The sequence below is a fragment of the Elgaria multicarinata genome, chromosome 4 (assembly GCF_023053635.1).
Source record: "Elgaria multicarinata webbii isolate HBS135686 ecotype San Diego chromosome 4, rElgMul1.1.pri, whole genome shotgun sequence".
In the NCBI taxonomy this organism is placed as follows: domain Eukaryota; kingdom Metazoa; phylum Chordata; class Lepidosauria; order Squamata; family Anguidae; genus Elgaria; species Elgaria multicarinata.
The window spans coordinates 62,823,742-62,851,611 of record NC_086174.1 but is presented as its reverse complement, the minus strand read 5'-3'; the positions used below and the strand labels follow the sequence as shown (position 1 = coordinate 62,851,611).

The 27,870-nt window shown below is 41.4% G+C and overlaps 1 protein-coding gene across 1 annotated transcript in view; it reads right to left on the bottom strand.

Annotated features, from left to right (window-relative positions):
* Positions 1–27,870, bottom strand: part of THBS2 (thrombospondin 2) — a 51,836-nt gene that overhangs the window by 16,517 nt on the left and 7,449 nt on the right. The window contains exons 4-16 of the mRNA XM_063124426.1: positions 24,895–24,979; positions 19,605–19,801; positions 18,455–18,598; positions 16,662–16,758; positions 14,302–14,472; positions 13,683–13,859; positions 12,192–12,365; positions 11,240–11,367; positions 10,947–11,099; positions 8,902–9,120; positions 5,687–5,794; positions 5,024–5,183; positions 1,041–1,159 (exon numbers count right to left, since the gene is read on the bottom strand). Coding sequence (XP_062980496.1) covers positions 1,041–1,159; positions 5,024–5,183; positions 5,687–5,794; positions 8,902–9,120; positions 10,947–11,099; positions 11,240–11,367; positions 12,192–12,365; positions 13,683–13,859; positions 14,302–14,472; positions 16,662–16,758; positions 18,455–18,598; positions 19,605–19,801; positions 24,895–24,979 — 1,932 coding nt within the window. The remainder of the gene's footprint in view (positions 1–1,040; positions 1,160–5,023; positions 5,184–5,686; positions 5,795–8,901; positions 9,121–10,946; positions 11,100–11,239; positions 11,368–12,191; positions 12,366–13,682; positions 13,860–14,301; positions 14,473–16,661; positions 16,759–18,454; positions 18,599–19,604; positions 19,802–24,894; positions 24,980–27,870) is intronic.

Sequence of the window (27,870 nt, the reverse complement as noted above, 5' to 3'; positions counted from 1 at the left end):
GAGAAGGGAGTCCATTAGGGATGTCTTGCCTGAGAGCCCTCAAACAATCTGGAGCTGGGAATGCTTGGATGAGAGATTGCCACAGCATCACATGTACGCAGCTTTGAGCTTCATGATGGAAGAAAGGTGGTACACATAGATAAACATAGAATTAGATAAATATAACCAGCTGTTTAGTTGTTGTTGTTGTTGTTATATCTTTACAGCTGGGGGATATGCTATTTGGATTTTATTTCAGAGGCACCCAAAAGACTTGGGCTATCTCTGATTCCTCTAATGATTCTGACCAACCAGGGAGCATAAACCAGCTTTTGTTATCAGCAGAAGTGGGCCATGGAAGTTTTTCTACCATGCTTGTAAAATAACAAATGCCATTTCCCCTCCAAAATGCACTGCTGAAAGTCTAAAGCTGGGAGCAAGAGTAGACAGGGGGACCTCAAAGCATTGTGTCTGAGGTGACATAGGATCTCCACCTGCACTGCTTGATGTATGATAGATGTTTTACACACGCAAGTCAGAAACCAAATTGACTACTCCTGCTGACTTTGCTGACTCAGGGCTGATTGACACATGCATCTACACATCAGTTGAGGTCTCATAATTCTAGTGGATCTCAATCTGCAGTACTTGATGTATGATGGCTGTTCCACACACACAAGTCATCACTTCATATGGCAGCTACTGAATGATGAGTGAGCTAGTAGGAAGAGTGGTGGAAGAGTGAAGGTTATGCTACTGCATGTGGTCACAAAGCCCTCACTTTCCTATTTCTTGAAATGGTTTCCCTCAGTAATTACAGGAAGATAGAGAATGGAAATGCCAAGTATCACTACAACAACAAAACATTCTTTGATCCCTCCCATGAATTTAGGTCTTTAAAAGGATGTTCAGATATCCTTTATGGCAGGCAAAAAGCATCTAGTTTCACCTCAGAGCCTGAGGTGAGTCTACGGCACATCTACAATGAGAGAAAATGAAGGTTTGAGTCACTGCCAAAATCCTTCCATTCAGCCCTTGTACAGAAGTGCTAGTACATTTACCTGATCAGGATTGTGCACCAGTGGGCAGTTATCACAATGATCACCCACTCCATCCCCATCTGTATCTCTCTGGTCTGTGTTGTAGACGTACGGACAGTTATCGCGTTCATTGAAAACATCTGTTAGGTTGAAAAAGCAATGCAAATAAAGCCATATGTTCAGATTCCACTCACAAAGAGCAGTGTTCAGTTTTCAAGAACTAGCATGGTCATGAATGAGGATTTTCCCTGTTTGATCCTCACAAGAATCCTGTGTGGCAAGCTTAGTTTGCCAGAAAGGGACTAGCTGAAGGCCACCTAGTGAGCTTCTTGGCCAATTTATGTTTTAAACAAAGGCTTCTCCATGCCAGTGGCACAGAGACTGACCCTGTTCAGATGACACGCTAAGCCACCGTGGTTAAGCATTTTGAGCTAAACGTTATGGCTTAGCATGTTGTATGAACTATTCCTAAATGTGGTGGCTACTTAACCATGGTTTAAACACACTCACTACCCATTTGCTGCAAAAGGGTTAGCAGCCTAACCATAGCTTAGCATGTCATCTGAACAGGCCCCATATCTTGAACTGAGTGCACTGCTGCATTGTCCTACGCTTGTTAAACAAGGCAGGTTTGTCTTGGCATGCCTTGCCTAACTGCCAATCCCCTTCTAAAAGGTTAGAAATACTCTAAAGTATGTAGGGTTGTGCTATCTGATTCCGTGTTGGCGAACTCCTTTCTGATGACGTGTCAATGAGGCATTCCCAGTCTAGGTCTGGGATTGCCACTCTCTGCCCAGCAATTTGCCACACAAAAACTTTGCATGATACATGGTGATGGTGGAAAGGTAGGAACATAACAGCCTGTTATGTTCCATTGCTTTCCTATCAGGTTCCATGCACAATTCATGGTGCTGGTTTTGACCAGACCTTTCAAGCTCTAAACACGCTGAGTACAGAAAATCATATCAGATAGACCCTCTATCTGGCAATTAAGTTCAGTCAGGGCCCTTACATTGTACAACTCTCTTCTGACTGAGGCCTGCCAAATCCTTATCCTACAAATTTTTGAAAGTGACCTGAGCTGACCTGAGACTTAGGGAATGTCTAAACCAGCCCTATATCCCGGGATCGTCCCAGGATCATCCCTGTGCATCCAAATGCCACGCAGGGGATCTCGGGAGCAGGCAGGGATGATCCCTCCATTTTCTTGGGATAACCTTTAGGTGTAGAAAGGGCCTTATTTATGGGGTTTTGTTTTAGATATTATTATTATTATTATTATTATTATTATTATTATTATTGATAATTTTATGCCAGGTTATCCAAAAAGAAGGTTCTTTTTAGAAATATTGATGCTTTAAAAATATCTCAATTGTTTTAAGTTGCATGAAGATGGACGACATGTCTAAATGATTGAAAAAAATATCCTGGAGTGTTAATAGAAATTTCATACTATTAAAAACCTTCGAAGTTTTTAGAGATTCTACAGTTATGCACATCCAACATTTTACACATTTACTGAATCAAATCCAAGGCTTAATAGTTCCCCCCGCCCCCATTGCTGAAAACTTGGATTCATCTGCCAGGAAATGCTGCAGCAACATCCTTTGTAAGGACATTGATGCTTCTACTTCAAAATCATGCCAAAAACCACAAACCTAGAGGCATTCCAAAAAACACCAAAGATGTTTGGGTTGGTAGATTTTTGAGTACTGGGCTACTGTTCAGGTCAGTTTTGCCAGTTTAATAACTTTAAATATCACTATTGATATATATTTTTCCTTTCCAGAGCCAAAAATGTAATTTGGAATCCTTATTATTCTAGTATCCAAAATATATTTCCCTTCCTCTCCTAGAGAAATTTGGCAAACACTTTGGGTGAAGACATTTGATTTGGCTGGCACATCAAGCATGGTTCTTCATGTAGGCATATTCTATATAAATATTTTATTGTATTTTATTATTTTATTTCTTGTAGGCTGCCTAACTTATTGGGTGGCCTATAATCATAGTAAGTAAATAAATAAGGATCAATGACTATTGGATATTGCAAAACCATAATTATACTTTCATTCCATTTTCAACTGATATAGCAAATGACTATGATATCCTTAGAAAGTGTCTCTCCCCAGTACAGGTGTTTAGACATAAAGACCTGCTAGACAGACCTACTTAGAGTTCACTCTATTCCAGAATCGCTTGGGGGTATTTGGCAAGGTCCTTTCTCTACTGCTCCCAAACCCCACCAGAGCCCAAGTCTGCAGGCTTTTATAAGATTATGTAAAATATTCCTTTTAAAATGTCCTTTTGAGGGTACTTGGTGCATTGGTTGGTTTTACTGATTGAATTGGATGAAGTTTAGTATATTATTTTCCAATGATACCTTCTAATGAAATATTACTATTTGTTAGCCACCTCAAATTTATATATAGAAGCTAGTTATAAACTCCTAAGTAAATAAAAATGAAACCCAAAGTCTGATGGAGCTATTTTAAATCAAGAAATAATGCTTTAGATACCTGCTGTAATAGCAAGTTCAATCGCAGCTTTTAAAGCTCAACTAAAAACTTTTCTTTTTCCTAAAGCTTTTAAAACTTGATGTTGTGCAGACTTTATACTGTTAGTTTTACCCTACCCTGTGCCTGCTTACCCTACCCTGTGCCTGTTTGCATTCTCTTCCCCTCCTTATTGTTTTACTATGATTTTATTAGAATGTAAGCCTATGCGGCAGAGTCTTGCTATTTACTGTTTTACTCTGTACAGCACCATGTACATTGATGGTGCTATATAAAATAATAATAATAATAATAATAATAATAATAATAATAATAATAATAATAATAATAATACAATACAACCAATGATATTGGGTTGTATCCAGTGATGATGTTCTGTTCATAGAAGGCTCTTTGCTCCAGTGAAGGCTTCCATGAATGGAAGAGAAGAAGGCAATTTTCATTAAATCTGCTCTGGGGGGTTAGGGGACACTTTGAAACATGGGCTGTTTTCAGATAACATGATAGTCAACGGTGGGGTAATAATCAACTCGACAGTTGTTTAGCTAGGGGGTACTCTCCACACAACATGATAATAATCAACCATGGTGTGGATTAGCATCAGCATTGAATTGACTATCTGTTCACACTGAGTTGACTTACTCATTCCCACCTCTCCCCCCCCCACTCAGTCCTCCTGCAAGTAACCCATCAGCCATTGCTACCAAAAATCTATCTAGCTGTCTGGACTAGAGCAGTAGTCTCCACTTTGACATCTCTTGCCTTGTGACTCTGTGGCTGATGAAATAACCAACATTAGCCAAGGAAATAACCAACAATACCCTCCACACAACACGATAACCAATGTTGGTTCAAATAGCCAAATCTGCACAGCACTGGTTGTTTGTATTGGTTATTGCAGCCAAATAACCAACCGTTGGTTAAAAAAATTCCCTCCACACAACACAATAACCCATGGTGGGTTAAATAACCAACTATCGACTATTTAAACCACCATTTAAACCACCCAGTCAGTATGTAAGGCAGTGCAGGGACACAGTGAGAATTATTTCTTGATTTAAAATTGCTCACACAACTCTTTCTGTTCATGGAAGCCTCCACTGAAACAAAAGGCCTTCCATGAATAGACCACCACCATTGGATACAACCCAATATTATTGGTCAGTTCCGTCCAAAGCATTCATTTGTTGCTAAGAAAAACAGTCTCAGCACTGGGCAATATGAGTCATTTGAGTTTGAAAATGGTGGACATAAACCTGAGTTGAGTACAATAATATCAGATGGAGAAGAATTGTATCTTACTTCTGGATTGCACCCATACTTTGCCTTCTTAAACATATGCATAGATGGGTTAAAATATGACATGGACAGCTTGAGCTAAAACAATGCCACAAGGGAGAGAGATGGACATGGACTTACAGTTTATTCTGAGCCATTTACGATAACATTGAATAAAAACAAAAGATATGAGAATGCATAAGAACGTACCATCTCCATCAATATCCACCGCACATGCATCACCCTCTCCATTATTATCAGTGTCTATCTGAGCAGGGTTATGCACATAGGGGCAATTATCACAACGGTCACCAACTTCATCCTTGTCATAATCAAATTGACGGGGATTAAAAAGAAGGGGACAGTTGTCCTAAAAGGAGAAACATGATTAAAGAATATATAAGTATAGTTCAGAAACAACTGCATTCCCAATAAAGATTTCTCCCTTCTGTATATATATATATATCTTTGTTCCCATTGGAATTTCCAAGTCGCCGCACGCTAATAGTAATACTAAATAAATAACATATCCTGGATAGATAAATAGAATAGATTATCTTAGTGTCAATGTCTTCAACTTTAAATATTTTCCCAGATGTATGTTATACTATACTATCCAATAAAACAATTGTAAAACTGACTAAGACTCACGGAATTCTCCCTTCTTTGAGAAATTTAGTTAGTTTGAAATGCGGAGCATGTAAAGTTTAATGACATCCATAAATAACAGTGTGGCAGCTCAAGCTGTACAGTTTAAACACTGATATCAGATAACCTGGGTTAGAGAAATTAGGACACAACTTCTAGCAGCTTCTTGATAATGTCCATGCTGATTTCTTCTGAAAGAAGATAACTTAAAGAAAAATAGCTTACTTTATCATCTTCTACACCATCATTGTCATCATCCTCATCACAGGCATCACCTTTTCCATCTTTATCAAAGTCTTCTTGTCCAGAATTAGGCAGGAGAGGACAGTTATCCTATACACACAAACAACCCTAGATTGGTACTCACTTCTATTTCACAAGCTGATAAGGATTCCAAACTTTGAACAGACATTTGTCCCACAAGAGAGTATAAAATACAACACTGGGTGAGGTCAAAATAGTTATTCTGAAACCATTTCTAGAGAATTAAAGTTAAAATGCATATGTATTCAATTGATTTCCACGCACTTAAAGGTTGTAATGGGAGGCAGCCTTTGGTTGTGTTGGCTTATATTGCTAAATTGGAATGATATCCAATGATGGTTACCACCTGATATTTTCCCTAGATTGTTAAAGAAAGGCATTTAACATCGATTAAATACACATATGTCCTACAAAAATAATGGGTTGAGCTTTTGGGAAGAGCCTCTCCTAAATGGATTCAGCATGTTAGATTTTGTATATAATGAAATCAGATCTTAGTACTGCTTCTTGACTCAACTGAAGTATGTCCTGATGACAGGGGGTGGGTGGGGAAACCCACCCCAAAAAAGAAAGAAATACAAACTGTAAATGATGAGTTGGCCACATTAACACGTGAGCAGAAATCAGTCAGGGCTGAAAGTTTTCAATGTCGGAATTGTATGTTTAGTGAAATCTAGTACTCGTTTCCTGTTCATGGAATAATTGGAAGGGGAAAATCCATTCCTTGTTCCATTCCACTGTATTGTAAAGTCACATCCAGTTTCCAAATTACAAGCATTTCTCTCAGTTCCTGACATTTAAAGTAAGGTACAGAAACCTCCTACAGAAGGCACAAGGAAGGGAGAAATGAACATCTTACAATTAGGAACAGGGGGCGGGGTTTTCTTTTGGTCTGTACTTTTATGCAAATCAACCTAATTTGCACTTCCTGGGCTACAATGCTGACTGTAACACAGTTATCCTTCAGATTGCACAGTTCTCTGACTTTTGCAGTGCAGTTCCTGACTCAAAAATTGTATACAAAATATACTAGGGAAAGTTGAGTACTAAATGTATCTATTAATGGAAATAACATACAAAAATAAATGCATTTATTTTTCAAAAAAATGCTTGCTGACAAATGCAAAATTGGATGGAACGGACTTATGATGCAAATAACACAGACCATAAATAGACTTATGATTAGGGGGCATCAAGCTTTCTTCAGAAAACTAAACGAAGTTATATTTTATTGAGAGTTTTAGGCCTCTGTAAGTCTTGGGATCCATCTTTGGAACAACACAGCATTAGTAGGAGCCACACTGGGAGTTCCACAAGGTTGTATAGAATAGATGTTTTATTCAATGGAATGGGGTGGGAACGTTCTGCCAAAAAGGTGCATTTTAGAATAAGTTAAATCCAGTTCATTCAGCTACCCAAGCACTGAATTCCTTTGACATTGTCCTACTGTCTCAATTAACCTAGTTTGCCATCTCTGTTTTCTAGTATGTAAGATAAGCCTGTTTTGTTACAGTGTGTAAGTATATAGCAGAGGTAGGCAACGTGATACCTGTGGGCAGTAGAACACCTTCAAACATCTTTCTTGGCACCCACCAAGGTGCCCTGCCCTGCCTACATTTCCTTTGTTAAATAACAGAATCTCTTACTGGCACCTGGGATCACTTCAAAGCAAGCGAGGGCCTCTAGCTGCTTCCATCTTCTTTTTCCATGAATGCCTCTGGGCCACACGTGGGGCTCAGAGACATTCTTAGGGAATCAAGTTGGCAGGCAGCTGCTAGTCCTCCAAAGCTTATGCCACAATAACTGTGTTAGCGTTTGAGTGTTTTGTTTATTTCTGGGTTGCCATGTTTCAGTTCTGTTGATGATAAGTGGTGCTGTACTTCGGCATCATATTGATTTTGGGCTTTATTGCTTTGGTAAAGATTTCTCTTGACACACATTCTTCTTGCTGTTTGCTACTTATTTGGCTGACTAGTTGAGAGAGTTAAGCATCAGTGGCCTGTTTGACCCACACTGTAGAATGAACCAAGTTGGCAAAGTACTACCATTGCATGAATTGCAGAAAACCTGCATTCTATGTTCACTTAGTTTAGTGGAATAGCTCCCAGAGAATTTTGTGATTCAACAGAAAAGCCTCCGATTCTTACCAAATGTGATAAAAAGCAAAAGTACTTGTACTGGTTCATAAGGGAGGGGGGAATCCTCCAAAATCCAGTTGGGTGATGGACCAGCCACATAGCTGTAACATCCAGCATATTTTGGGTACTATTTTGTCTGTGTTTTTCCTCTTTTCTGCTCTTCCCCCCACCATAACATTGTGCAACATTTAGTCTGATGAAGAAATCTGGAGAACTCAAAACTTGCTCACTACTTTGCAGCATGTTCGTTGGTCCTATTAAAGTGTTAGGGTTGTCACAAGTGCCCAACCTGGGTCTGAGAGGGCAGAGGACCCCACCCCCTGCATCCAGCCCTCACAGACCCAGTTGGGTGCCCCATCAGTGGACCACTGCCAAGCACTCGCAAGGCCTCGGTAAGCACTCGACAGCTGCCTTCAGCCACTCCCAGAAATGCACATTTCCCCCCTGCCAGGCTAATGGTGGCTGCAACTACCCTTGCATCAATGGGGGCCTTTAAGGCCCCCATTGATGCAAGAGGGAGTGATGCATGATTTCTCAAGGCTCTGGAAATATGCATTTCCCCCTTCCACACTAATGGCAGCTGCCACTAATATGGAAGGGTGGGACCGTGCATTTCCAGCCACAGCTGTGGGTGGCTGCCGCAGTGGCAGGGCGAGCCCTCGCAGGGTGAGCCCTTGGTGATTTCATCCATCCCTATAAAGTATTGCTCACTTGTGGATTTGGGAGTTTTACCAAATCTGGTAACAGCAATTCTCTCATTCATCTGTTGCTTTTAGTAGTTCATAAGAAGAATATATATTTTTGTAGGCTAGGAGCCAAGAAATGAAAACTAATCTACGTGAGACACCTATGAGTATTTTAGGACTTTTGGATAAGACAATAGGTAAACCTGGGATATATCTCACTCACCATTCTTTCTATCAACAACACCCTAACAAAGGGCTCCAGAAGAGCCACTTGCTGGAGGCTATTAATAGACTCCTGCAATTACCTTCCACTTAAACATTATTGGCATTTCCATTAGATATTCTCACTTACCCTTATGCAGTGATAAGTAGCATTGGCAGCACAGACTAGGTTGTGATTGGGCCATCCGTCCAGGTCAGAATCTTCACCACAGATGAATCCGTCTCCAGCATAGCCCGTCCTACATTCACACTTGTACATGGGGTCACTGAAATGTCCCAGGTAGATGCACTCTGCTGACCTGTGGCAGTTGTGGGTTTTGTCTTTGCAAGGATTGGCAGGCTCACATACCTGAAATGCAGAACGTAACCATTCTATATGCAGGTACTGGAGGTCTGGAGCTAGATTAATCATTTGGTTAAGTAAACTTCAACATGGGACCCCAGCTAGATTCAGGGACAGCGGGAGTGGAGGGGGTAGGCGGCTTTGATGTAATGAATCCAATTTTCATCCTTTAAATAAACATTTTTTCTGAGCTGCATGCAAAAGCCATTTATTAGTATATATTTGTTTGGATTCCACCTGCATAATAGCAAGTTACAATACTTGGAAAGGAGGAGTGGAATGTACTCTCTGCTGTATGGAAGATTGTAAAAATAGATTGATACAGGCTGGCTGGAACCATGCACAAAATGGGTGCAACTACAGCTGGATCTGTAGGTGTGAAAGCAAAAGGATGCTTTGGGTGACAAATTAATTGCTTCCATAGCAATCAAAACAAATTATCTATTCAACCAGACTTCCCTAACCTGGGGCCTCCAGATAACTTGAGACTGTAACTCCCATCATTCTCAACCAGCATGGTCATTGGACCCCTGGCTGGGAATGATGGGACTTATAGTCCAACATACCTGGAGGGCACCAGGTCAGGCAAGGCTGAAACAAGCTGACACAAAAATGAGCTTTTTGTTTTCCAATGCAAAACTTCATTTTTTTCAACAACAATAAAAATTGGTATGAGTATTCAAGAATTCCGTACGCTAGTCCTATTGTTTCAAATGGCACGTGGGGCATCCAAAACATCCAACTGATCAGAAGGGTAGATAAATGGAAGTGTTCTCTTCCCAGAGTAAAGTTGAGCTTTGGGCCACATGTCCTCTAGCTGGACCCAGATTTAACAACCTTTCATTGAAATCCTGGCCAAGGAATGTTTGCTTGCTGAGCTAGTAAGCTAAGCACTTTTGTCAATGCAGCTATTATGAATAAGCCTTTTTTAAAAATAAAGAATAGCCTTAAGCAGAATTGCACATGATTTCACAAAGTTCTCTCACATCTGCAGACTTCTGGATGTCATTAGCTAACTTGAATTTACTATGGGGCAAAAATATCCAACCCCACCTATTTCCTGTGCAGCAATTTCAGGATGTAGCACCCAACCAATTAATGCATTAGTTGCCTTTGTTTTGAAACCATCAAGAGAATATAATGAACTATAATTTCCTTTCAACATGTCCTGACTGGTACTTCTGTATTGCTATTGTTTTGATTGACAACTTTGCTAGAGTCATTTAATATTAACGGCTGTTTTAAATTTAGGCTCCATGAACTGTGTCAAACAGAAAATGGGGATTTATGAAGAGACTGATTCAAACTCAAGAGAGCTATTTTAAGATAGAAAAATAAAAATTAATTTCCCTGCATTGCCTTCTCATACATATTGAATCTTCGCAAAGCAAGATCTTTCAGACAGACATCTGGCTGAGTCAAACAGTTTCACAAAATGGATTCATTTAATTAATTGTGCTGCTTCTTGACCACAACACATTAAGGTTGCGCTAGCAGAGAGGAGTTCAAGGGTTCAACAGCTACCCTTAATGGCCCTCCCATAAGGCATCTGGCAAATTGCCCATAGACCTTTTAATTTGATCCTAACCCATTTTTAAGTCCTAATATTTCTGCAAGCCCTAGTTGTATTAAATTTCTAAACATGTTTGGGTTGGTTCTGAATGTCATCTGTTTTAAACATACCATTTTACACTTGTTAATTTCATGGTTCCCTAAAACAATGAATCCTTAGGCCTGATTCATCATCAGTGTCTGGGTGCCACATTTTATACCAGATGTATCACATTTTCCATTCCGTTAGTGATCACTGGCCTTCTTTCAACAGCACTTACTTGTTTTTCTGTCTTGGCATCCTCAAGCCCCACCCCATAAGGCTGATTTCCTTTGTAGCGTGGAGGGCATGGCAGGCAATGGAATCCTGGATTTGTGTTTACACAACGGTGGTTCTGATTTAACTTGAAGCAAACATCTGGCACTACCGCACACTACCCAAAACACACACACAAAACAAAAAACAGAGAAAAGTACTGTGTTATCTCACTGGGAAAGCTCCAACACAGACAACCAAGTGTTACCATGAGTTGGGTCAAAGAAGTATTTCCATGCAAACTGAAACCTCATCTACCTCATCAAGGTCCTCACAGAATGTTCCGTTTCCAAGGTAACCAGCAGGGCATGCACCACAGGACCAAGAGCCATCCGGGTAGCTGTTGCATTCTGATCCAGGAAAGCAAGGATTTGACAAACACCCATCTGCGAAAACAGGGGAAAAAAGCATTATTTATGACAGTACTATGCTGATCTCCGTATTTGGATAAAGTAGAAATAAAGACAGGGAACAAGAATAGTTTGCACCGTTACATCTGAAACTATTTTTCTTCTTCTTTAGGGTGCATTGACAATTACTATATTTGATAACTGTATCAAATATTCTATGGAACAGGGTCACTCTATGTTCTGCAAAGGCACAGTAGTGACAACTGAATAAAAATGCCTTCTCTTGAGTTACGTCCTTGGGCCATTCTAGCCTCAGAGTGTCTATTCCAGACTAATAGCAGCTCTCCAGAGATTCAGGCAAACACCTTTCTTAGCCTTATTGTCCAATATCCTTCTAACTGGAAGTGCCTTCTGCATAGAAATCATGTGCTCTCCCACAGAAGTGTGGCACCTTCATCAATCTTAGGCTCGTCTTTTAGAAAGGCTTCAAGTACTGACAGTAGTGGCCCAAGATCTTTTGCTGCCTGGGGTGAAGGATAAGATGGCACCCCGTCCCATCCCATGTACAAAAGCCAACTGAACTGGAAGATGAATCTGTCTTCAATGTTGATAGTGGAGCAGTATCCTCCACTGCCCCTGAAGTCTGTAGACTAACTTAGGAGGCACAGAGCAGGATGCACGGCCCACAGCTCTCTCCTCCAACATGTTGTTGCCACCTCCCAGCATCTGCTGCCTGAGGGGACTGCTTCACTCTGGCTAATGGTAGGGCCGGCCCTGAGTACTAGATCTCACATGAAGTATAATGACTTGAGTATATTTTTTTACATCGCAGCTCTCTCTCCAATGCATTTCATACTCACCTATTGGACAATCCTGCTTGTTGCACATATCACGCTGAATGACATCTCCCACACATGCCTTTCCACCATATTGAGGCTCTGGGCTATTACAGAGACGAGATCTCTCACGAATCCCTCCTGCACAGGTAACTGAGCATGCAGACCATGGAGACCAAGGGCTCCATCGACCATTGACTGGAATAGGCCAGACAAGAGGAAATATCAGCACAAGTAATGCTACTCAATAAAGGGTCAGTATAGCAACCACAGACGGAGTCATTCATAAATTTCGAGAAGTTATTGCAAGTGGTCACTTCCTTTCTTCAACAAAGTAGGGGGCCAGATGCAAAAGCAGACAGGGCTCCTGCATAGTTGTGTAGATTAGAAGGAAGAATTTCAGCAAGCGCAGCTCTGTCAGGCAAATTACACCTACTGAAATTCCTTCTTCGACACAACTGTTAAAGGTGCAGGAGTCCTGTCCTCTTTTGCACCTGGACACCCTACAACCAGTGGCAGCTTGTGGCTCTGATGTCAGTAGGGTGATGAATCTACTCTGGGTTTCAGTCATAATTCTAAAGGTCCTATCCAGGATTTACTGATGATTGAAAGTGAGACTTCAAATTTTGAAAGGTTTACAAATGTTCAGGCTGTAGTGGTTTTCAGACCATCTAAATTAACCTCTATGAAATAACTATGGTAGCAAGACACAGATTACAATAGAGTTAAGTTTTGTATCTAAAAAGCACATGACTGATTTAAATCAGGAACTGCATTTCACTTTCCTGGTAGTAGCCTGCTTTTCATGCAGATATTGCAAAACCCAAACTATGAGAGTAATCTTGATATCACAGACTTCCACTGTTGGAGAAAAAGAACAACTAAGGGTGCATATCTATGTATGTTTAGACAGAAAAAGCCCTACAGTTCCTAGCATGCCACAGCCAGCTGGCTAGGGGATGCTGGGAGTCATAGATTGTGCCCTAAATTGCCCAGGACAGTTTGACAAGCCTAGGAACTCCTAAGAAAGTAACAGTGCAATCCTAAACAGAGGTAAGTTCCACTGATTTAAATGAGACTTACTCTCTACTTAAGTGAAGGTAGGATTGCCTCCTAAGCTGTCTAGTAGGATACAATGGTAATCCATTTATAGTTTTGCTCATTAACCAGGGCCAGACCTACACCAAGCAGGATATGACACTTTGAAAACAGTTAGAAAACTATATATGGGTTGTGTCATGGCAACAACAGTTGTCACTACTGTTATAAACCATTTTAAAGCAGTAGTGTAGATCCAGCACAGTTCTCCTCAAGGGACACTTGAAAAGGGGAATAAGGAGTAGCTTACTGGTAGCACAAGGCAGACTCCTTGGGAGGACCAGATGGCACTTCAAAGTGGGCTGGATTGGCCCAGGGGGACTTGCTGACCTTACATTTATAAGATAGGTTCTTACAGATGTTGACATCTACCCTGTTCTTTTATCAGAAGATGGAATTTCAAACTAACAAACTTACTTGGACAAGGGGGTCCTTCACATTCTTTAGTTTCACGTCCACTTCCTTTGCAACCTTTCCCACCCATCTGTGGAATGGGAGAGTTGCAAAGACGAATGCGAGTTATGTTGCCTACTCCACAGGTCACAGAACAGGAAGACCAAGGGGACCAGTGGCTCCAGCCACCATCTTGACGTACTGGTCAGGAGAAGAAATATAATCACAGTTCAAGTGCCTGTTTATGCAGCTCTGTAGGGATCTAATGGAAATTCCCCTTTGATATCAAGTGTTAAGTAGAATTCAATTTACAGTACTAATATCCATAACAGCTACAGGTATCTGTCAGCCCATGCAAACTTCTAGCCATGTCAACCCATTAGTTAAGCTCAGCTGGGCAGGATTTTGGCAGGTCAACACAAATACACACCGAGAGCAGTATCCTCACCTGCCAATTATCTCTGATCTATCCAAAGCAGTTCAAGTCATACCTTAATATCTGATGAGCCTAACAAAACATAATCTGGACTGCTTTAAACTTTGATACATTTCTTTTGAAACAAGATTGATTCCAGGTGTGTTTTGTTTGTTGGGGAAGGCAAGGAGAAGTTGCAAAGAAAAGCAAAGAAGTGACAGCACTCACTGCGATTGTCACATTTGCCGAGGGAACAGGTTCTGGTTTGAATGGAGGGGCCTCGGCAAGTGTTGCTGGTGACGTCACACGACCGTCCTCGCTGCTGGGTTCCAGATCCACACGTGACGGAGCATTCGGTCCACTCTGACCAGGGGGACCAGCCCTCTTCACTGTCATCAGCTGCAAATAAGAAGAATCACACAAGGGCTTTAGCACTCTGAGGATCTTATTAAGTATTTGCAAGTGAAAGCCTCCTCAAATTTGCAGGCAGCTAAATGTACAGAAGATCAAAGCAGTGCACATTTTTGCTGAGTTAAAAGTTCTCCAAAACTTTAGCATTCTTAAGCCTACATGTAGCCCAAAGCATTGGATGGCCACTGCCCAAATAGTCACAAGGTGTTGTTGTTGTTGATGATGATGATATCCTGCCTTTTTTCCTCCAAGGAACCCAAGGTGGCATATCTAATCCTCCTCCTCTCCATTTTATCCTCATAGCAACAACCCTGTGAGGTAGGTTGGGCTGAGAGTCTGTGCCTGGCCCAAAGTCACCCAGTGGGTTTCCATGGTCAAGTGGGGACTAGAACCTGGATCTTGATAATCACTCCTGCTCTTTGTCTTCTTTCCACAACATCTGGAAGGGTGGAATAAAATGATGCAGGTGGGAAGGCTTTTAGGTAGGAGTGGGGGAACTGCAAGAGATCTCGGGGCCGTCTTCACAAACAAGATCTGTTGGGCATTCCCTAAAGATGCCATCCCCCCAATTTTTTTCTTGAATTTGGGGGTGACAGGGGCCACCACAGGGGGCAGTGAGTTACCTGTTGCCCACTCCTGAATTAAGGGACCCCCAAAGAGATGAGAGTAGTGATAATACAGAGAGAGCTAATTAAGCATGCAACACTGGCTCAGGAATCCTAGCTAGAACTAGACCCTTCTAGATTCTGCAAGAGCTGAGGTGAGACTTATTTGACTTGCAAGCAGGGCTGCAGATAGCAGGTGGGGTGTCAACCTGCCCTGAGCCCACAAGGCTGAAGGTCCCCAATGTATTGATTCATATTGTCTAAGGTGAGCAGAGAAACAAGACTGCACCCATCCAACCTTTGACCTTCATGGCCATGGCTTACAGAATCAAATAGGAAACCTGTTCCCAGAATTCCCTGCAGGTGAGGTGGAATTGGGATAAGCAACAGCCTTGTGTGGAAGGGAGAAGTACTAGACCCAAAGCCCACTGCAAAAAGCTTTGCCCCTCGACAGGCCATTCCCTGCAGATGAACCAACATGGTTTCTTGAGTGGGAATTATAAGTTGTGAGTGATAAAAAAGCAACTGCAGCAGCCCCCAGGGAGAGTTTGGGGGACTAGACCCCAACACAGTGGAGGCTGCTGGCTGATTTCAGTGGGGCTGTGAATCCATTCTGGGTTTCAGTGAGAACCAGACAGAAGCCTAAAGCGGCTATCCAAGGTGCTGAAACTATTCTGGGGTTAGTGTTCAGCACCTTGGATAGTTAATTTGGAGCGCCGCCTGGTTCTGACTAAAATCCAGAATGGATTCACAGCCCAATTGAAATCGGAGCTACCAGCCTCCACTGCCCCAAACTACTGCAAGAAGCCTTACCACCCTTCACTTTATCCTTATTTGAATTTCCTTCACCCAGATCAGGGTGGCAACAATGGCAAAAACATTGATTGCCTTCAAAACCAAATTTATACAAAGACCTGGAAAGTCTATTTCTGTGAATATGCTCAGCTGCATCCCTGTATCTTTGAATCAAGCAGATGTACCTCTAAGGTGCAATTCTCTGCGTGTTTAGACAGAAACTGTCCTACAACCCACGGCACGGCCCATGGGAGTTGTAGGGCATTTTTTCTGTCTAAATATGCACAGGATTGTACCTTAAAGGTACGTCTGCTTAGTAAAGTGAAACTGGTAAAGGCTCACCAAATCTCTTTTGACAATTTATCTGGTGAGTTTGCCAAAATAAAAGCAAGGGTGAAGTCATTCATGCTGGCTACCTGGTATATTCCTGATCATAACAAAGAACTTTGTTGGAATTATGCAAGTATTTGATAATTTTAAGTCTTAACTTTAGCAATCCTAAATAATATTTATAGATACTATGGTGAGCTGTAATTTCCTGAGATTGTGAGATATTTGTGTTGCATTCTATAAAAATAGATTTGCCTATTGAAACAATATTCATGATTAGCAATTATCATTAAATACTACATGCTAAATGATACAATACATTTATTATTACATACTCCATGTACTTGAATACAGGACGTTCTCGACTGACAGCATGGTAGGGGGTGGGGAGGGAACACCTCTCTACAACTTTGCATGCAACTTTTAAAAATCCATTGTCATACTTACTGTGAGAACAGACAGGACAGCACTCGCCATCAATAAACGATGGACTAACACAATGCACAGCTGGACATGTGATTTTATTGCACACTGTTTTAGAGTTCTACATGCAAAGAAAACAAAAAACACAACCATTATCCAAAGATTAGGCACACTAAATGCTCTACCATCCTAAGAGGGGGAAGGAAATTTGATTGTTGCAGAAATGATGTTTGTCTATTTATGCTTGCCTTTTTGGGGAAAAGTCTACAAATGGTGCAAAAATGGCACTGTGCCGTTTTATATCAGGGACATACAAACTCACCCTATGAGATGCCACACAGAGGGGCAGGCTCTTATATTCCCTACAGAAGGATTTGCTGCAACCTGTAGTTGCCATGAGTCCCAATTCTCAGACCTTCCAGTGTGCAGCAAAGGATTCTGAAGAAGACGAGGCACGGGACACTTCCTTGGGGGAAAGACAGTTAGTGCCTTATTCAGGGCTGACCTAGCCAGAGAATACAGCCCTAACATCATCAACCTCTGCTCAAAGGATGAGTCCCCAGAAGAAACTCCATCCCCAGAGCCTCACAGAAGTCTCAGTCCGCAACTTAAGGCAAGGGCCCTTTAACATTTCAGCCAGCTCCTCCAGGAGGGGTGGAGCTAACCTTATAGCAGGTCTTGACAGCCTACATAAGGCTTCAGTTGTCTTTAGCTCCCTGCTGAGACAATGTCCTCCTATTGTTCTAGCACAAGAGTAGGCATCTTGTGGCCCTCCAGATGTTTTGGCCTATAACTCCTATAATCCCTCACCATTGGCTATACAGGCCCTTGCTGATGGGAATTGTAAGCCAAAACCAATGTTCTAGTAGGAGAGTTCCACCAGAAGGACCCACTTGGTCCTATCAAAGTTCCTATTTTCTTCCTGCCTGGATCTGACTGCCATCAGATGCATTCCCTGTGAGCCTCAAGGAACCACAGAACAGAAGTGTTGCATCAGTGAGAGCAGTTGGCCCAAACTGTACAATTGCACTAGGATTAATGGCACCAAATTTTGTCACTTGTGTAGGATGGGAGGCGGGGGGAGAAAGTGGAAGACACCTAGCTGCTAAAGGCTGACATCATAAGCAAAATTGTGTACATGGCCATCCTGGAAGCTCCCACCCAAACGATTCTGATCCAAAGGAAATCATTCTGATAGGGAGGCAAGTGTTTGGCTCTTCCCACCCTACCAGAATTAGCATGCCATGATAACTGCAGTGACACAAGCAATGGCTAACTTGGGTACATTAGAGTGGATTGCCCAAGTGGTTTTACATGACTGGTTCAGGAAGTGATTGCCAGGTTATAGCTTTCCTTCTCTCTGATGGGCTCTGTTCATATGTGTTGGACGTTAGCATGTGATGCAAGTTTGAAATTCCAAGGCTATCACATGGCCAGTCCAATCCTCGGCACAATGCTTGGAAGTCTGCCCCACTCTATACAATGAGGCGTAAGTATGCTTAGGATCACAGCATATATTTACAGCCATCATTTAAAGATCTATACAACCAAAGCGCACCTACCAAATACCTATAGCTGCATGGGGAAGCTTAATGGAAGTGCCTATTAATGTTCTTCACTCCAGATAGGATGTTGATGCACAGTTTTTTTAAAAAAAGACCCCTCTATGTGTGATCAGAGGTGGGGGAAAGGCATGTAACGACATTGTGCTGGCTGGAGGGTATTGGGAGTTGTAGTCCAATACATCTGGAGGGCATCAGGTTGGGGAAGGCTGGAGTACAATATGAAACTGTTGACACGCATGCATTGAATCCTACCTGGCAGTGACACTTTGTGCAGCTGTCCACAACCCAGTAAGAATTATTTGCAAATTCACGACCATCTTGCCAGCAGGCGGACTGGTTCTTGAGTGTTTTGTTGGGGCCAAGCAATTCTGACACGATCTTTTCGTTCACCTCCGACTGTGACAAAGAAACGGACAGATCACTAGGGACCACTTGACCTTCGTGCAATGCACTACAAGAAAACAGGTGTGACACCGTCCCCACTCTTAGGATAGAAAGCTAGAATACTCAGAAAGAATACTTCGTTTACCCAACTGACTGCTTTCACCAAAAAGGAAGCAAACAATTCACTGACTGCACTACTCCTCCAATTGCAAACTTATCTGATCAGGGCTTGCCAAGCTTACACAGATCATAATTAATTCTCTTGAAAAGCTTTTCTTCCAGTATCACTCAGCATCCTCAAAATGGAAGCAGATTTCATTCTTGAGACACATTAGATTCCTTCAGTTCTATTTCAGCTGTGTGGACTTGATTCAATGACAAACAAGCCACATTAATTTATTGCTGCATGGTTTATCGATGCACTTACACATGTGCAGAGCCTATTGCAGTAGCATTAATTATTGCGTGTAGCATACAAGCACTACCAGGATTAGCCACTGTGGGCCTTTCTAGTTTGGTGGTTTTGCAGAATAAAGGTGGGAATGGAACCATATGTTGGTCACTAATCCTTCCCTCATCTGCCCAGATGACATTGTCCTAGCAAGCACTGCTGGTGGTGGTGAGCCACTGTTTTCCAGTACTCAAACTGCTAAATAGTTGCTGGGATACAATGGGACACAAAAGTCCTCTAAAAGATGTCATTGTCCCAGGGCCTCTCCCACTCTTTGCCCAGATTTCCCTGGCTTTCTTTCAGATTGAGGAAAGTGTGGCATTATTTGGAAATGGCAGAATGAGACTCTTGTGTATTTGTGCAATTCTGCTAGGCCACATGATGGCTGGGGAATACTGGGAGTTGTAGGACTTTTGTGTGTCTAAACTGGCATAGGACTGTACCCTAAAGGGCAAGATTTAAAAGTTTAAACTGTAGTCAAAAGCCATTTGGGAACCCAATGATAGGAACTGCTGCAATGTAAATGAACTACTAAACACTAAGAATAGGACACACTGGGATACCTACCACTTTTTCTAACTTTTCAGTTAAACCATTGACAACAATCCGCAGCCCGGTGAGTTCAGTAAACATAGTTCCAAGTTCTTCACAAGAGCGATCACAGAATTCTTCTTTTTTCTCAGTGTTATCACCGACATACTCTGTCATGACCGAAGGGCTGAGGTGAAGGATCTCAGTGTTCTCATTAATGGTGTTCACTTCAGCTGGGAGGAAGAAAGCAAAAAAATAAAATAAAAAATGACCCTACGCATGTATACGTAACAGCTTTCTGCTGATTATAACTTTTGGCTCAAATTATATATTGGTATTATAGGTGAATTGTAACTACATCTCTTTTGGAAACGTTTCATGTCAAATTATAACCAAGAGAAAAACAGAGGGATTGGATGTCCGCCCCTTCCAATTTTAGCGATTCCTTTTCACAGTTTAGACCTAAAAAAGCTTCAGTAGCAAGTTTCAGTTAACAGAACAGAAAATTCCTTTTGGAACATAGTACAGTGCAATCAAACAAATGCAATTTTATATACAATCCACTCATAGTTGTAAGAAGTATCATATGCTCTATGACTGCTCTGAAGAAAAAGTGTGGCCTGAAGTTTTGTCAACATTCTAGTCCCTGAAAATTATTTTAAAACCCTCCAATGTTGTGAAAGCAAACATTTTGGCTTGATCAACCTCTTCAAGGAGCTACAGTATTTGTAGCAGGGATGCTTATACACACACATGAATGCAATTGTTATCTTCCTGTTCAAGGACTTTAATGGGATTACTCCAAACAAAACAGCTCCCCAGCTGTTTGCACTGAAGATACCCTTGAATTCTATCAGTTTTTGGAGACATTTCTCACCATACCTACAGACTGACAAATACAACTGAGTCATAATAAGGAAGTGGGGAGGTGACTTTTTGCTAAACATTTTGGCTTGATCTAAAGCTCACCGACTCATTTTCTGGTGATTTTTAGGAATCATGTTGAAAGGGGATGGGTGAAAGTGGCTGCCCTTTCAGAGTGAGGGCATTGTGGTGTCAGAAGTATTGCTCTCAATCTCAATTGGCTTTGTTTGCCCTCAGTGATATTGTCCCATAGTCAAATCTGACTGGCTCTATAGTGCTGGGATGTCATCGCATTCATTATGCACTGTATCCAATTAGCCCTTCTATCGGATGGAAAAGCTTCTATCATCAGAATGAGGAGAGGCTATGCAGCCAGCTGTGTACCTTCCACATCCGTTTTGTAGGGAAATCCCATTTGGAAGCAGAAAGCCACTCAGGAGATACCTGATTTCATTCTACATGATCTGTGATTGGCTGCGATCATCCAAAGAAGAAGAAGGCTGGACTGGGGAGGGGGCAGTGGGGGTGGCACTGAATTAACAGGAGGCAGAGAAACAATATCTATGGACAGCCACTATGGTTGCAACCCTGCACGCATGCTTACCTAGAACCAAGAATCATTGAAGCAAGTGGGACTTGCTTCTGAGTAAACATGCCTGGGATGCACTACAAGGTTTTTCCAGGAAATATTTTACACATGCACACACACACACACACCTCTATTTATCAGCTCTCAAAATTAAACAGGCGAAGTTTCACAAACAACAATTTATCATCATCATCATCATCATCATCATCGCTATTATTATTTTAAATGTACTTCTTCAGCCCTTTAAACAAACATAGGGTGACCATATGAAAAGGAGGACAGGGCTGCTATATCTTTAACAGTTGCATAGGAAAGGGAATTTCAGCAGGTGTCCTTTGTATGCATGCAGCACCTGGTGAAATTCCCCCTTTATCACAACAGTTAAAGCTGCAGGAGGTATATTAGAGTGACCAGATACAAAAGAGGGCAGGGCTCCTGCAGCATTAACTGTTGTGGTGAAGAGGGAATTTCACCAGGTGCTGCGTTCATACAAACAACACCAGCTGAAATTCCCTTTCCTATGCAACTGTTAAAGATATAAGAGCCCTGTCCTCCTTTTCATATGGTCACCCTAAACAAACAAGAAGTCAAGGTCTTTCTAAAGAGGACCATCTTTTCAGCAGGTGGTACTTGCAGACAGCAATGTACTTCTATCAACGCGTACTTGCTGCTGGCACCATGCCTGTGCCAGTGCATATGCCAAAAGAGCATGTACAGACAACAAAACCCGGCTATAAAGTCAAGTGTGCTTCCTACTTTAATTATTATGTTTCTTGGCATGAACCAGACAACTGAATTGGGAAAGTTGAGCTAGCATTTTCCTCGCACAGACTGAACAATATTACTCTTTGTCCTCTGGAGAATCAGCCTTGAGTTTTAAAACATTGCAAGTTCAGACAACATGCAGTTAATTGTAAAGTTTAAATCACAACACGTAGGGCTTTCAGTTAGATTTAGAATCAAAGTATTTTACAGTTGGAAGGGACCTTGGAGGTCCTCTAGTCCAACCCCCTTGCTCAGTACAGGAAGCTTGCAACAGGCTCCACAATAAAATTGGCACCATTTGGCATTTTTCTACATGAGGCTGTTAATCAACTGTTAATCCATTGTATCTACTTTTGGTTTCATCACAGAATTGAGATCTGAGCACTACAAAAGGAGCGATTCCTTTCCTGCTTTTCAGCTACATAACCTCTAGGTGGCACTGTGGTATAGCAGAATAGCGCACAAACACAAGACAAAATCACATTTTCTTTCACTTTCACAATTAAATGCCACATCTTCCCTGCTCTATAAAATAAAAACCTCATTGAAAGTGGTCTTTAGACACAATAATGAAACCGGGGAGTCACAATGTCATCTAAAGAACCCACAAACAACCATGAGTATGACGAGCACACAATAAATGCCTTGTGTAGAAAAGCCCTTAGAAATAAATGGAGCACATGTGCTCCAGCATTGTTAGTTTATTATATAGAAAACTACAAAGAGAAATAAAGGTTGCATTCCTCTAATTCTTACTCTGTGCACCCAGTGAACATAGAGCAACTTACTTCCGGATAAACATGCATAAAATCAAGCTCCACATTAAGCACAGAATGCCTCCCCACCTACCACCCACCCCCTTTCTGTGCAAGAATACCTCTTTTTATCCTTTTCTGTGGGTAAACAAGTCCACACTTTAACCTAGTGGTTGGCCACTGTGTTCACAGAGTCCTGGACTAGATGGACCCTCAGTCTCATCCAGCATGGCACTTCTTACGTTCTTATATTGCCATTTATGTTCCTTGATATCAGATAGTGAACTTACACACACTTACCTGGGAATAAGTCCCATTGAATTCAATGGGATTTAGTTCCAAGTAGACATTTATAAGATTGCACTGTAAGGCTGCAATCATATGCACACTGATTAGGGTCAGTGTGTTTGCTCCATTGAAATCAGTGGGATTTCATTCCGAATAAATGTGCATAGGATTGCACTGCACATCAGACCTCATTTTTTCAGTAGAATGTACGTTCTGGAATTGGCCGTAAGAAGCACTAGAATATATTTAGAGGTGCTAAACCCAATGCAAACTTGCTTACAAAAGGCCGTGTGACCGTAAAATCCTTCAATTTAAGTACAACCACGACAGAGGGACTAGTCCACTAGAGGCTGCCATTTAAAATTTGTTCATAAATTTATTAGTACATTTCTTCATTTGTATTGCCAGTGACATTATATGAAAGTCAACAGATGGATGTCTTGGTGATTTGACTCTCAGACACACTCATTTGAATCTAAAGTGATTCCAGGACAGTAGATAATATTATGCACTCATGGCAACATGGTTAAATGAGAGCAAATCCCGGTATGAGATCTGTAAATAATCAAAGCACAGAAAGACGGTTAAGAAGGAACAAAAACTGTTTGGCAGGGGAAAGATAGTTACTGCTAATGAAACTAATCAATCTAACCATGGTGACAAGAGTAAAGAAACAGTTTTCCGAAGTTATAATGAATTGTTTCCAGGACCGAGAAATCTAAATAACTTGGCTATCTTAACCTCGAGACCAGAAACCCTAAAACTGCAATGCAGCACAATAGAGCAATTTGTCATGCAATGTCATTTTTGAGTGTCAACTTTGTGGAATGAAATGAGATCTTCCTGCCATGTAGACACATAAAAACGTTATGGGTTTCCCACATGTGATAGTTTTGAGATCATTAATTTCAGATTTGATGCTAACCTGATCCACGAATTTTAAGGAGGTTAATAAGACTGAAGTCACTACAGGGCATGCATAGGCGGCACTATCTATGGCAGCAAAAGTAAGGCAATACTCCCCACTGGCAACTGACATCAGGCCCGTTCAGAAGACACCTTAAACCATGGCTTTAACCATGGTGAATAAGGCTTTTTGCTTTATTCACCATGGCTAAAGCCATGGTTTAAGGTGTCTTCTGAACGGAGCCATTCAGTAATATAAGTCATCTGGGGCTAACCATTGTTGAGGGATCAGTTTGTTTCTTTTCACGTTCTGACAGGAAGGCCAGGTGTGCTACTTTACAAAGGACAGTCCTCTGTTTTGGAGAGCTGGCAGAGGACAGTCCTCTATTTGAAAGTATCCTCTGTTTGATGGAATGACCAGTCCAAATCTGGTTAAAGAACCCTAAAGAGAGGGAGCTAGGGCATTGAAATTGCTCATCAACAGCATCTAGACTGCAGACCTGGTCACTCTTCTCCACTATGGTGAGATGTATGATATTTATCTTTAAATTATAGTTATTATTTCTAAATTTGTACCTATATATAAAAAATTGCATATGCATATGTTATGCAAATTGTTCTCTTTTGCCCTCTTTTTTTGGCAATGCCTAAGTGGCCACCCTATATTCTGATAATTTCTTACAAGAAAAATGATTTGCTGTTCAAGTCAAAATGGTTCCAAGTTGAAGCATCGTAACTAATGTGCATTTTAATTTATTTACCTATTTATTCTAAAAGGTATCTTACCCTTCTGCCATTTGTATGCATGCAGCACATGGTGAAATTCCCTCTTCATCACAACAGTCAAAGCTGCAGGAGCCCTGCCCTCTTTTGTATCCATTCACTCTACAGAACAGGGCAGGGCTTCTGCAGCAGTAATTGTTGTGATGAAGATGGAATTCCAACAGGTGCTGCATGCATACATGTGACACCTGCTGAAATTCTCTTTTCTATACATCTGTTAAAGATACAGGAGCTGTGTCCTCCTTTCCATATGGTCACCCTATTCTAGTGGTAACTGCTAGTCTATAAAAGGAGACAATTGACCTACATAAGACAAGAATGAATGGATTTTCGCAACAACAGGCAAATGATTTCTTTTTCTTTTTCTTCTTCTTACCTGTCTCACTCCTCTGGCATCCTTTGTCACGTAACACGTCCTCTATTGAAGTTCCCAAAAGCAGATACATATTTTGTATGAGACCCTTCAAAAAAAAAAAAGACAGAAAAATCTTTCATGTCATTTTAAGGATATGCTAATGGCAGATTGCGGGTCTGCTTCCCCTCTGTTTCCACCTTGACTTTAATCCTGAATAAATTCACACACACACACTCTTCTGTGATAAATATTATTGATCTAATATGTTGGTTCATGAACAAAAAAGGATTTTTTTCCAGCATGGGAGATAATATTCAAATAATTCTCTTGCTAATACATTGTCAAAAGTTCCAGTCTTCATTGTAGTGGCATACATCTACACCAAGGATGGGGAACATGTCACCCTCCAGATGTTGTGGGAGAGGCCATAGCTCAGTGTGATAGAGCACCTGCTTTGCATGCAGAAGAATCCCTGGTTCGATCCCCGGCTTCTCAAGGTAGGGTGAGGAAAGGAATCCCACCTGAAACCCTGGAGAGCCGCTGCCAGTCAGTGTCAGCAATACTGGGCTAGATGGACCAATGGTATGGACCAATGGTATGACTCAGTATAAAGGAGCTTCCTATGTTCCTATCTGCCACACCCATCATACCTTACCATTGGTTTTGCAGGTTAGGGCTAATAGGAGCTGCAGTTCAGAAATATCTGGAAGGCACACATTGCTCACCACAGGGGCCCAACATGTGTGAGAGAGTGTGGTATAGTTGCCTAGCAACTGGGAGACCTTGGTTCAAATCCCCACATAGCCATGGAGTTCACTGGGTTGGTTACTATCTGTCAGACAAATCTACCTCACAGGGGTATTGTGAAGATACAATGACAGGTGGAAGAGGGTGGTGTACACCAGCTTGACTCCCTTGGACGAAGGGTGGGATAAAAATGAAATTAATAACAGATACCCATTACAAGCACATATCAGTTTTATACCAGATTAACGATCAAGTTTTCCTCAAAAGAGCCTTGGGATTGTGCTGAAAATTTCCCAGCAGAGGTCGCTAGCTGTCTCATGGTATTACACTTCCCAGCATTCTTTGGAGGGGGCAATAAATAGTTACGTGACAGTGCTGTGCTGTATATGTCTATCCATTGGGATCAATTTCAGCCACCACTTCTTAGTTGTTATAATATAATCCACCTTTTTATGAAAACCAAAAAAGCAATTTAGAAATGCTATAAATGACTAAGGGCATGTCTACACCTTCTGGCAATCCGGGACGGATGGGGGAGGATCTCACAATATGCTGATCGCGAGATCCTCCCCTTTGTCCACACATGGTGTGCCACATCCAGGGAGGAAGGAGGACGTCACGCCCACCATTTTTAAAACATATATATTTATTGAAGAGGAGCGCACGGGCGTTCCAACGAAAAGGTTAGTTGTTGTTTTTAAAAGAACCCGCTCACCCCACCCTACCCCCAATGGGCACAGAGCACCTGAAGAGCTCCATGCCCGGTTTCTGGCTCCTTGTGTTTACTCGCGAGGAGCCAGGATGAAAGTGGGATGGCCACCCACACCTCCCGCGGTCTTGGAACAATCCCAAGACCATGGGAAAAGTTGGGATTAAAACTGTCCTGGTTATCCTGGGGAAATAGAGGGATCATCCTTCCCTGCACCCGGGATCCCCTGTGTATCATTGGGCTGATCCTGGGGCGATCCCCGGGATAAGGCATGGTCTAGACATGCCCTAAGGCTGCAATCCTATGTGTATTTAGACAGTATGGCTGGCTGAAGAATGCTGGCAATTGTAGATCTTTTTTCTGATTAAACATAGGATTGCGCCCCAAGGCTGCAATCCTCCTATACACGTTTTCCTAGGAATAAGTCCCATTGAACTCAATCAGACTTACTTCCAAGTAGACATGTTTAGAATTGAGCTATAAAGAGATCATTCTACTTGCATGCAACCTTGATGGGTGCATATGTTTTTTGTACTCAACCAAGTTTATACAAATATTGAGAGAGAAAGGAAAGAATTAAGGAAAAGAATATCAATGGTCTGGAACGGTGCCCACCCCACCCCGGTGGGGGATATTCACCTATTGTCATCACTGCTGACTTTTAGATGGGCTATAATGGTTTTATTTAAGTGGATTTTATATATATATATGTAAAATATTGCTCTGAATGTGGATCTATACTGGTGTTGATAGATCCACATAATGATAGAATTGAACCTTTGCATGTATTACATCATCATCATCATCTACTTTAAGTAACTGGTTTAAAAGCTAGGGTAAAATTATGGTAATAAATAATAAATAAATTTACAAATAACTACTGCATTTGTCTGATATTAAGATCACAATAGCAGAACATTAAACATGAAATCGTGGGAGCACTAGTCCAACTCTGGAAAGACCAATCTCCTAATATAAGAGACCTCTCATTTTGGGCAATAGAAATGGTAAAGAAAAAGACTGAAAGGATTTTTTAGAGAGACAAGCCAGGTGGGTTCTGAGGTTGAAAATAGTCACTCCCGTTGGCCTCAATGAGTCTCTTGATCTTGCAGTACTGCTTTGAAAAACAGCTATTTCTAAGTACTTTCTGTGCATTCAAATACTCAGCGTCTTCTCTTGGAGCTAACAGGAGACTTGGGGTTATAAAGTAGAAGCGATACCTTACACTGTGTCAAGTAAGGATGTTTATTTTCATATATGTGAATGGTTGTAAATAGCTTCTATGTTTTGAGCATCTTATTTTTATATTCTTTTATAACTTCTTAGAATTTTATGTGTTGATGCACACTGGTAAGATTTATGTGATATACAGTGGTGAACTTGTGGCTGTATAAATATTAGATAGATAGATAGATAGATAGATAGATAGATAGATAGATAGATAGATTACATTGAGGAAGGACATAAGAGTCCAAAATGCATCAGATTTGGTTTAACATATTTAAAAACATCTTTTGATCTACCCCTTTGCCTTTGCCTTT